At 42.5% G+C, this 12,266-nt stretch overlaps 1 protein-coding gene across 1 annotated transcript in view; it reads left to right on the top strand.

Annotated features, from left to right (window-relative positions):
* Window positions 1-11,699, top strand: part of LOC124545745 (alpha-tocopherol transfer protein-like) — a 92,860-nt gene extending 81,161 nt beyond the window's left edge. Inside the window, exon 7 of the mRNA XM_047124687.1 lies at window positions 11,548-11,699. Within this exon, the coding sequence (XP_046980643.1) occupies window positions 11,548-11,699 (152 nt within the window). The remainder of the gene's footprint in view (window positions 1-11,547) is intronic.
* Window positions 11,700-12,266: the final 567 nt, after the last annotated feature.

The raw sequence follows: 12,266 nt of genomic DNA, 5'->3' as shown, positions 1-12,266 counted from the left end.
ACATACGTAACAGACTAGCGACAGTTTTCTGTGACAGTCCTAGCAGTAGTAGCTGTTATTGTTGTAAAAATGTGCGTAAGGAGACATCAGCTCCCACATTCAGTGCAAAGAAGCTTCGTGGTTTAATAGCCGTGTTACAAAGCTGCTACGTAAACGAAGCGACCTTCGTCACATGTTCAAGAATAGACAAAACCTATCAGACAAACAAATGCTGAAAGAAGCGAAAATGAGCGAAGGGAGGGGGATGAGATAAGCGTTTAATGTCTTTGAAAGTAAAAATTTGTCAACCAATCTGACTAAAAACCCTAAAAGGTTTTGGTCTCATATAAAATCAGTCAGCGGTTAGAAATCACCTACTCTGTCACTCATTGACCTTACAGGCACTGAAACGGAGGATAACAGAGAGAAGACCGAAATACGGAATTCGGGCTTTCGAAGTTGTTTCACCGAAGAAGATAGGAACACGGCCCCTCCTTTCAGTCAGTCAGTCGTACGAACGTCGGAATAGCAGATATTGCAGATAACCGATCTCAGAATAGAAAAGAAACTTCAGTTGCTTAGCAGTGAAAAGGCATCATTAGCAGATGAGATACCTATAAGATTCTACAAACGTTATGCGAAAGAACTTTCTCCCCTACTAGTAGCAGTTTATCGTCGTTCGCTGGAGCAAGCGACTGGAAAAAGACTAAGCTGCTCCTGTTTTCTGGAACATATTTGTTTTATGCTCCATAATTATGTTGTTTTTGGGGAAGAAAATCTCTTCTATAAAAATCAACAAGGATTCGCAAACAGACATATTGCAAAACTCAATTCCCTCTGTTCCTCCATGACATCCATAGCGCGGTAAATAACGGCAATCAGTTCGAGAGCTTGTTTCTTGACTTCAGGAAGGCAGTTCATATCGTCCTGCACTGCCGATTATTGAAAAAAAAAATACAAGCTTACCGAATGTCGGACGAGATTTGTGCCTGGATACACGACTTCCTTGCAGACAGAACTCAACAGGTCGCTCTTAACGGAACAATATCAATACAACTATAGGCAATTTGCGGAGTGCACCAAGGATGTGTGATAGGACCGTTACTGTTTACAATATATATAAATCATTTAGTAGAAAGCATCGGATGCTCTTTAAGGGTTTTCGCAGATGATGTGGTTGTCTATAACAAAACTGCAGTGCCAGATGATAGTATCGATTTGCAGAATGATCTGCAGAGGACTGATGAATGATGCAGACTCTGTCAACTGATCATGAACGTAAATAAATGTAACATATTGCGCGTATAGAGGAAAAGAAAGCCACTACTGTACAGCTACACTATTTTGAAAAATCGCTGGTAACAGTATCTTCCGTAAAATACCTAAGAGTAACTATCCAGATCGACCTTCAGTGGAATGGAAAAAGGAAATGACGTTTGGCGTCATTGGTCGGGAGGCCCTTGCGGGGCAGGTCCGGCCGCCTTGGTGCCGTTCTTATTACAGTCGACGCCACATTGGGAGACCTGCGCGCCGGATGAGGATGAAATGATGATGAAGACAGCACAACACCCAGTCCCTGAACAGAGAAAATCTACGACCCAGCCGGGAATCGGACCTGGACCGGTAGGACGGCAATCCGTCACGCTGACCACTTTTTTTTCCGTTGTGTTTGGTCGTTGCGGACGTCACATGACATCCGTTCAAGTTCGTTTTGTTGATCCTTCCACTCAGTTTTTTATTACAGAGGCCAACCAGCTCTCAAACCGAACGCGCTGAGCTACCGTGCCCACACCACTCAGCTATCGAGGCGGGCTCCTTAAGTGGAATGACCACATAAAACAAATCGTGAGAAAATCAGCTGCCAAACTCAGATTCATAGGAAGAAGGTCAAGGAAATGTAATTCATCCACGTAGGAAGTGGTTTACAAGGCGATTGTTCGACTGCTTCTTTAGTGCCGTTCATCAGTGTGGGACGCATGCCAGGTAGGACTGATAGAAGAGACAGAGAGGTCCCAACGGAGAGCGGCGCGTTTCATCACGTGATCTTTTAGTCGGAGCGAGAGCGTTACAGAGATGCTCAACAAACTCCAGCGGCATACGATCGAGGCGTTGTGCGGAACAAAGAAGTTTACTATTGAAATTTCGAGACAGTGGGACAACATATTACTGCTCTCACATACATCTCACGAAATCTTCATGACGAGTTAATGCAGAGTATTTCCAACAATCATTCTGTCCCACGCCCCATTCGCGAGTAGAACAGGGAGGGGGATCACTTAGATTTAAGTAAGGACTGTACTACAACTCCACAGTATTTCTCCCATAACGGTCGTGACGAGAAAGGAAATAGGAGTAAACCATTGAATTACAGACCCATATCACTTACCTCAATTTGCAGTAGGATTTTGGAGCATATACTGTACTCGAACACCTTGCATAAAATGACTTATTGATACGTAACCAACACGGATTCAGAAAATATCGTTCTTGTGCAACACATGAAGTAATGAGTGCCGTTGACAAGGGATGTCAGATCGATTCCATATTCCTAGATTTCCAGAAGACTTTTGATACCGTGCCTCACAAGCGTCTATTAATTACATTGCGTGCATATGGAGTGTCGTCTCAGTTGTGTGACTGGTTTCGTGATTTCCTCTCAGAGAGATCACGATTCGTAGTGATAGACGGTAAATCATCGAGTACAACAGAAGTCATATCTGGTGTTCCGCAAGGTAGTGTCATAGCTGTTCCTGATTTACATAAATGATCTAGGTGATAATCTGAGCAGTCCTATTAGATTGTTTGCAAATGATGCTGTAATTTACCGTCTAGTAAAATCATCAGACGATCCATTCCAATTACAAAATGATCTAGAGAGAATTTCTGTACGGTGCGAAAAGTGGCAATTAGCGCTAAACTAAGAAAAGTGCGAGGTCATCCACATGGGTACAAAAAGGAATCCGATAAATTTTGGGTATACGATAAATCGCACAAATCTAAGGGCTGTCAATTCGACTAAATACCTAGAAATTACAAGCAACTTAAATTCGACAGACCACATAGATAATATTGTGGGGAAGGCGAAACAAAGACTGATAGACGGTAAATCATCGAGTACAACAGAAGTCATATCTGGTGTTCCGCAAGGTAGTGTCATAGCTGTTCCTGATTTACATAAATGATCTAGGTGATAATCTGAGCAGTCCTATTAGATTGTTTGCAAATGATGCTGTAATTTACCGTCTAGTAAAATCATCAGACGATCCATTCCAATTACAAAATGATCTAGAGAGAATTTCTGTACGGTGCGAAAAGTGGCAATTAGCGCTAAACTAAGAAAAGTGCGAGGTCATCCACATGGGTACAAAAAGGAATCCGATAAATTTTGGGTATACGATAAATCGCACAAATCTAAGGGCTGTCAATTCGACTAAATACCTAGAAATTACAAGCAACTTAAATTCGACAGACCACATAGATAATATTGTGGGGAAGGCGAAACAAAGACTGATAGACGGTAAATCATCGAGTACAACAGAAGTCATATCTGGTGTTCCGCAAGGTAGTGTCATAGCTGTTCCTGATTTACATAAATGATCTAGGTGATAATCTGAGCAGTCCTATTAGATTGTTTGCAAATGATGCTGTAATTTACCGTCTAGTAAAATCATCAGACGATCCATTCCAATTACAAAATGATCTAGAGAGAATTTCTGTACGGTGCGAAAAGTGGCAATTAGCGCTAAACTAAGAAAAGTGCGAGGTCATCCACATGGGTACAAAAAGGAATCCGATAAATTTTGGGTATACGATAAATCGCACAAATCTAAGGGCTGTCAATTCGACTAAATACCTAGAAATTACAAGCAACTTAAATTCGACAGACCACATAGATAATATTGTGGGGAAGGCGAAACAAAGACTGCGTTTTGTTGGCAGAACACTTAGGACATGCGACAAACCCACTAGAGAGACAGCCTACATTACACTTGTCCGTCCTCTGCTGGAATATTGCTGCGCGGTGTGGGATTCTTACCAGTAGGATTGACGGAGGACATCGAAAAAGTGCAAAGAAGGGCAGCTCGTTTCGTGTTATAGCGCAATAGGGGTGAGAGTGTCACGGATACGATACGCGAGTTTGGGTAGCAGTCACTGAAACAAAGGCGATTTTCTTTGCGGCGAGATCTATTTACGAAATTTCAATCACCAACTTTCTCTTCCAAATGCGAAAATATTTTATTGACACCCATCTACGTAGGGAGAAATGATCACCATAATAAAATAAGAGAAATCAGAGCTGGAACGGAAAGATTTAGGTGTTCCTTTTTCCCACGCGCCATTCGAGAGTAGAATGGTAGAGAAGCAGTATGAAAATGGTTCGATGAACCCTCTACCAGGCACTTAAGTGTGAATCGCAGAGTAACCATGTAGAGGTAAGTGTAGATGTAGACCTGATTACATTAATTATAGCATGCACAGAGACGTTTAAACAATCATTCTGCCCGCGCTCAATACACGAATGGCACTGGAAGAAGCCGTAATATCTTGTACATTGTCAAGTACCCACTCCCACGCAGTTCACAATGGTTTCAAGAGTATGGATGCAAGCCAAGATAACAGATGCATGCACAAACTAACAACACTGAATGCATCCAATTAGTTGCCTGTAAAACAGATCGACATTGGCACCACTTGGGAAAATTCATAAAGTGCTGCTACGTACTGCAAGATCAGAGAGACAGACAGTGGACCCTTTCTACCACCCACTTCTCCTTTGCATTATACATTGTCCAGATACATCAATGTCATCACCTGTCAAAAATCTGAATAACCACATTACGCAGGGCAGACTGCCGCGAGACGTGCAGCAAGAGAATCATAGAGGTTCAAGAAAGTACCGACAGGTATGTAGATCCATGCCGATTCGGATACTGTGGCCAGAGCTGCCCTACGTTTTTCGATTGAGGATCCATGGCGCATATAGCTCGATCGAGGTGGTGCTAAAGTTTCTCGATTGGGTTTTAATCTGGGGACTTTGTTGGTCAGGTAGTACGGTAAATTCTTCCCGGTGATCTTCGAACCACGCACGTGCGCCGCGAACTGTATGACACGTTGCATTGACCTCCTGGTAGGTGACATTGTGCTGAGGAAAAACAAACGTCATATAGCAGTGGATATGGCCGCTCAGGGATAGATGCATGCTTGTGTTGGTCAATTGTGCCTTCCAAAATGACGAGATCATCCAGGGAACGCATCGAAATAATTCCCTAGCTCATAACGCTCCCTCCTGATTGCAGGGTATTTGCTTTCAGGTGTTTCACGCCGTATAAGCCAATGGCCATCTGTCCGACGGAGTATAAAACGTGGTTCATTTGAAAAGGTCACCTGTTGCCACTCAGTGGGCATACAGCTGCGGCATTGTCGTGCATATTCCAGCCTTCGTCGCTGATAAGGGTCGTCAGCATGGGTGCATGAACCAGGAGACTGTCGTCTTTGAGAACACGATGTTTCAAGCCCCCTGCTTCATCTGGGCGGTCTACACCTACATCTACGTGGATACTCGGCAAATCACATTTAAGTGCCTGGCAGAGGGTTCATGGAACCACCTTCACAATTCTCTATTATTCCAATCACGTACAGCGCGCGGAAAGAACGAACACCTATATTTTTCCGTACGAGCTCTGATTTCCCTTACTTTATCGTGGTGATCGTTCCTCCCTTTGTAGGTCGGTGTCAACAAAATATTTTCGCATTCGGAGGAGAAAGTTGGCGACTAGAATTTCGTGAGAAGATTCCGTCGCAGCGAAAAACGCCATTCTTTTAATGATGTCCAGTCCAAATCCTGTATCATTTCTGTGACACTCTCTCCCTTATTTCGCAATAATACAAAACGTGCTGCCTTTCTTTGAACTTTTTCGATGTACTCCGTCAGTCCTACCTGGTGAGGATCCCACACCGCGCAGCAGTATTCTAAAAGAGGACGGACAAGCGTAGTGTAGGCAGTCTCCTTAGTAGCTCTGATACATTTTCTAAGTGTCCTGCCAATAAAACGCAGTCTTTGGTTAACCTTCCCCATAATATTTTCTATGTGCTCCTTCCAATTTAAGTTGTTCGTAATTGTAATACCTAGGTATTTAGTTGAATTTGCGGCTTTTAGATTAGACTGATTTATCGTGTAACCGAAGTTTAATGAGTTTCTTTTAGCACTCATGACTTCACACTTTTCGTTATTTATGGTCAACTGCCACTTTTCGCAACATTCAGATATCTTTTCTGAATCTTTTTACGGTTTGTTTTGATCTTCTGATGACATTATTAGTCGATAAACGACAGCGTCATCTGCAAACAACCGAAGACGGCTGCTCGGATTGTCTCCCAAATCGTATATACAGATAAGGAACAGCAAAGGGCCTGTAACACACCTTGGGGAACGCAATAAATCACTTCTGTTTTACTCGATGACTTTACTTCAATTACTACGAATTGTGACATTTCTGACACGAAATCAGTCACATATTTGAGACGATATTCCATAAGCATTCAATTTGATTACAAGCCGCTTGAGTGGTACTGTGTCAAAAGCCTTCCGGAAATCTAGAAACAGGGAATCTATCTGAAAACCCTTGTCAATAGCACTCAACACTTCATGCGAATAAAGAGCTAGTTGTGTTTCACAGGAACGATGTTTTCTAAACTCATGTTGACTGTGTCTCAATAGACCGTTTTCTTCGAGGTAATTCATAATGTTCGAACATAATACGTGTTCCAAAATCCTGGTGCATATCGACTTTATGATATGGGCCTGTAATTAAGTGGATTACACCCATTACCTTTCTTGAATATTGGTGTGACCTGTGCAGCTTTCCAGTCTTTGGGTACGGATCTTTCGTCGAGCGAACGGTTGTGTATGATTGTTAAGAATGGAGCTAACGCATCAGCATACTCCGAAAGGAACCTATTTGGTATACAGTCTGGACCAGAAGACTTGCTTCTATTAAGTGATTTAAGTTGCTTCACTACTCCGAGGATATTTACTTCCACGTTACTCATGTTGGCAGCTGTTCTCGATTCGAATTCTGGAATATTTACTTCGTCTTCTTTTGTGAAGGCATTTCGGAAGGCTGTGTTTAGTAACTCTGCTTTGGCAGCGCTGTCTTCGTTAGTATCTCCATTGCCATCCCGCAGAGAAGGCATTGATTGTTTCTTGCCGCTAACATACTTCACATACTATCAGAATGTCTTTGGATTTTATGCCAGGTTTCGAGACGAAGTTTCGTTGTGGAAACTGTTATAAGCATCTCGCATTGAAGTCCGCGCTAAGTTTTGAGCTTCTGTAAAAGATCGTCAATCTTGGGGATTTTGCGTCTCTTTAAATTTTGCATGTTTGTTTCGTTGTTTCTGCAGCAGTGTTCTAACCCGTTTTGTGTACCAAGGAGGGTCAGCTCCGTCATTTGTTAATTTATTTGGTATAAATCTCTCAATTGCTTCCGATACTATTTCTTTGAATTTAAGCCACATCTAGTCTACACTTACATTGTTAATTTGAAATGAGTGGAGGTTGTCTCTCAGGAAGGCGCAAGTGAATTTTTATCTGCTTTTTTGAATTGGTGTATTCGCCCATACACATCTCTGCAGATGATGTTCAGCCCTGTCATCTACGGCCCGTGGTGCACCACCAGTTGCCTCGGCGCCACTTTTCGATAGCGCCGTTTTGCAATGGGCAGTACACTTTAAGCACAGCGGCTCGTCAACAGTTTACAGAATTTTCCGTTTCAGAAATGCTCCCACCCTCAGGCCGAAAGCCAATGATAATGCTCTTATGGACGTCAGATAAGTTGCTTCGTTACCACATTCTGACAACGACTGCAGTGTCTTGCGAGTCCCTTCGACACGCTTTATATACTCTCCACTGCTACTGCTACCACCTACCACCTGTGAGTGGTCATTCCACGCTGTTGTCGAACGCAGGCGGTGGTCCAATGTGACTGGACAGTGTATTAAGATACCCTTATTAGTGAAGACTGCAGTGATTAAAAAATGTCAATGCTCGCTCAATGCATTGTGCGTTATATTGTACCGTGAAAGTGATGTGAGTGGTGCCGCGCAGTTTCTGCCGAGACTGTGAGCAATTCAGTTCGCTCCGAATGATTTTCCGTAAAGAATTACCAAACGTAAATGACAAAAGGGAAGGAATCGGTTTGGATTATGTGAATGAAACCAGCTTATGGTGCGTGAGAAATAAAATTCCTGATTTATCAGGAAACGCCAGGTACCTCGTAGTCCAAAGTAATAAAATAAACTGTAGATCATGGAGTCATAGCAGTAAGCAGTAATGTTTAAATTATTTGTTGCAGTTGTCGAAACTGGCTAATACGGTCCGGTCAGTTGTCCAGTGAGCGTACACTTTTATTTATTTATTTATTTTTGCGTAAGTTGTCACAGCGCAGACGTAAGATCAGTAAGTTTTTATTCCGCATAATTGTTTTATCTCGTTTGCAAAACAATTATTACAACAACGAAATACATAAAAAAAGTCTCTTACATGATGAGTTACAATGTTCTCTTTCTAAATTTGTAATTAGTTGTTCTTGTGGATTAAGAATCTACGTTCGTGCACTGAAATGTTCACTGGATGCTTTTCAGACTTGTTTCATCAGTTCCGCATAATTTCTGCTTGTGTTCTGCGAAGCTAGCAGCTTTAGCGCAACGTATGCGAGTTCCAGGTCGTCCGGCGCCGACATGTACATTACGAAATGATCTTTTACAAAACACAAGCAACTCTATCGCAAAATATGAATGGTCCAGATAGTTTACCACCGACTAATTTTTCTGGTCATATGCAAAGGCCGTTAATGGAACCAAAGATAGCATCCAAGCAATTGTGCATGAGACAAACACTGAAATTCAGGATAGCAGTAATACTGAGTGTTTGAGGGGCAGCTTTAAATTTCCCTTTTCGGGGAGAAAGGTGTCTGCGAAGGGGAAAGATGTAGCTTTTATTTAAGAATAACTCAATGAAATCACTCAGTACTACAAAAGGTTAGTATGCCTACGTTAACTACGAAATACAGTGTTTATGTTACGTAACTCCGTAATAAACAAAAGAGATAACTGTAATTGACTCGTTGACATGACGCTCACATTGTTTCTCGCTCATGAGTTTCAGTGTTCATCCGCCTCAATAAATGCTCTGTAGTACACACCTGATATATCTGACATTCGCCATCTGAGTAAACCCTTTTACACTGGGTGGTTACAATTAAAGTGCGGTTACTCACAGAGGCCCTGTGTGATCTATAATTACCGTATGACAGCGAAACTTGGTACATATGCTAATATGTTAATGCGGAACCAAGTTACGCTGAAAAAAATTAATTTACGTTGTGGGTATGAGCTGCTAATTTGTCACTGTACACTGTATCCAACTGTCATTTCACAAGCTATAACGCGAGTGAACAGTGGTTATCGAGAAGAGAGACCGTGCGCTGTTAGTGGAACTGGAGAGGCCCGATGTCATTAAATGGTTTAAGGGAGATGATAATGAAATTCAGAAATACAGGTAAGCTTGCTGTGGCAGCTGGAAGAGGAGGGAGTCCTATACCAGTGGAGGTTATTTGCGAGATTTCTGTTGCTGCCGTGAGAGCTGTCCGTTGCGTGGTCAACACTACGAAAAGTTTTGTGCTCTATATGACACTGGTACCTGCATAAGATCTACGAGGTTGCTAACTACCATGAGAACTGTTCAAATAAAAATGGCTCTGAGCACTATGGGACTTAACATCTGAGGTCATCAGTCCCCTAGACTTACAACTACCTAAACCTAACTGACCGACGGACATCATACACATCCATGCCCGAGGCAGGATTCGAACCTTCGACCGTAGCAGCAGCGCGGTTCCGGACTGAAGAGCCTAGAACCGCTCGGCCACAATGGTCGGCGAGAACTGTTCATTCCATGGTCAAGAGTACAGAAAGTTTTGCAGTCTATTTGACACTGGTACCCGCGTAAGATCCAGACGGTGCGGCAAATGAAACCACAAGATCCACAGCAAAGTTTTGAATTAGCCCTTGGGTATCTGGCATGGATCGAAGCTGATAACATGTGGCTGGATAATATTCTATGAACTGAGGAGCCCCATTTTACACTACAGGGTGCAGTGAATATACAGAACTACCGAGTCTGTGGTACTGTTAAACTGCATGTTGTGCGCCAAGAGCCATTGCTCTCGCCTTATGTGACTGTGTGATGTGAATTCACAATCCGCTTTATTCTCGGTCTGTTCTTCTTTCAAGAGAATATACCCAGAGCAGCTGTGAGGTGTACCTTAACATTTGCACATTATCAAGAATTCCTCGTACAGCACGTGATGCCTGCCCTGGAAGAGCGCAACTGCGTGGGAACCACTGTTTTCGTGCAAGATGGGGAAACGCCCTATGTCGCTTACCCAGGGAGAGAACTGGTTAACGCAACGTTTCAGGAAGGTGTTATCTCCAGAGATTTTCCAAATGCATGGCGTGAAACATCAACTGATCTGAACTCATGAGATTTCTGGCTCTGGGGATACCTAAAAGAACGCATTTACCAGGGGTACGTTTGGTCTCTACCTGACCTGAAGGCCAGTGTACATCAACACGTTGCTTGTATTCCTCCGCAGCTACCGCGACCAACTACCGATAACCAAGCGAGGTGGCGCAGTGGTTAGCACACTGGTCTCGCATTCGGGAGGACGACGGTTCCAATCCGCTTCAGGCCAACCTGATTTAGGTTTTCCGTGATTTTCTTTGAAAGGGCACGGCCGATTTCCTTCCCCATGCTTCCATAATCCGACCTTGTGCTCCGTCTCTAATGACCTCCAACTACTGATCACTTCATTTTATGGACGCAGCATATCATCAACGTCTCTGGTGCTCATATTGAACAAATTAGATAAGTGGCAGTTAATAATGAAATCAACGTTACGTCTTTCTGACTTGTTTGTCCTTTACTGCACACGTCCTGGTTCTAATCAAACACATATGGATTAATTTCTATACTCTTTCTTGCATTCGCAGCGCCAAAAGTGGAACTCATTTTTTTTTCAGCATATCTTGTATTTACATTAACGCACTATAATATCTACCAATTTTCGCAGCCATACGATAATTACAGTCCACAATGAACTTCTCTGAGTAGCTGCACTTTAATTATAATCACCCAGTACATGCCGCTCCCTGCTCAAAACTGCACCGGCTAAAGCTGTAAACTTTACGTTGATATAATGATGTGTAATAAAATAAAGTAAAATAGGAGTTATTTGTGACAGGACCCATCACAGCCTTTTTTTCACATATGTCTTTCCCGCCTCCTTCTTAGCTACTCTGATGACCATTCTGAAATATTTTTTTTTTTTTTTTTTAAGTCCAGCTTGTTCGTCCACGTATTAAGGTCTCATTTCAGAGTTATCTCTCCTTGTTGTGACAATATTTGGCACGTTTTCTTGTGCTAGTGATATTACTAGGCAACAACAATGTTTTGCTGTCGTGTCTCATGCTTACTACCCACTATGTGACGACTCTGCTTCATTCCAGAGGCTTGGAAGGCTAAGGTGGAGAGCTACAGCAGCTTCTTCAAAGAGGACGCACAGTTCGGCGTGGACGAGTCGAAGCGGCCCGGCAAGCCCAAGACAATGACCGACCTCTTTGGATTGGAAGGATCCTTCAGGCAGCTATCGCTCGACTGAAATGCCACATCGTGTTCGTGCTTCATCTACTATTCATCAACACAAACATATTTTAACGAAGAACTCAGGAGTTGAGGCCACACCTGCTATGTACACGAAAACGACCTTACTGATGTCAAGAAAGTGTTTTTTTCATTGTCAGATCGCATGTAGGTGAGAGGAGGAACAGAAAAAAAAACGAGGCAGTGGATAAACTCCTAGCTTGACACAGTCACCAATTTCTCGCTGAATCGTCTCCTAATGACAGAATTTAAAATTTTCAATTAAACGTCACACCAAAAATGTTTAGTTATAATTTATTATCGGTAAACTTAGTCGAAATTACTCTCACTATTGTCTACGCTTTCCATTTTTGAAAATATCTCGATTGTAAAAACTTCAGAATATCCTGTTAATGTAATGATAATTTTGTAGCTTTTAAGTTCCACAACTAAATCTCGTGATCAGTAATTTCCTCAACTTCTGTGTACAGTAATTTAAGAAAGCTCTGTTAGTGCTGGTCGTCATTAAAACTGGGAGAAAGGTAGCCTGTTTAAGCCCTTTTGGACATTAAAATCTGAAGATTAT

Source organism: Schistocerca americana, chromosome 8 (genome assembly GCF_021461395.2).
Source record: "Schistocerca americana isolate TAMUIC-IGC-003095 chromosome 8, iqSchAmer2.1, whole genome shotgun sequence".
Lineage (NCBI taxonomy): Eukaryota > Metazoa > Arthropoda > Insecta > Orthoptera > Acrididae > Schistocerca > Schistocerca americana.
This window is presented reverse-complemented; position numbering and strand designations above follow the sequence as displayed.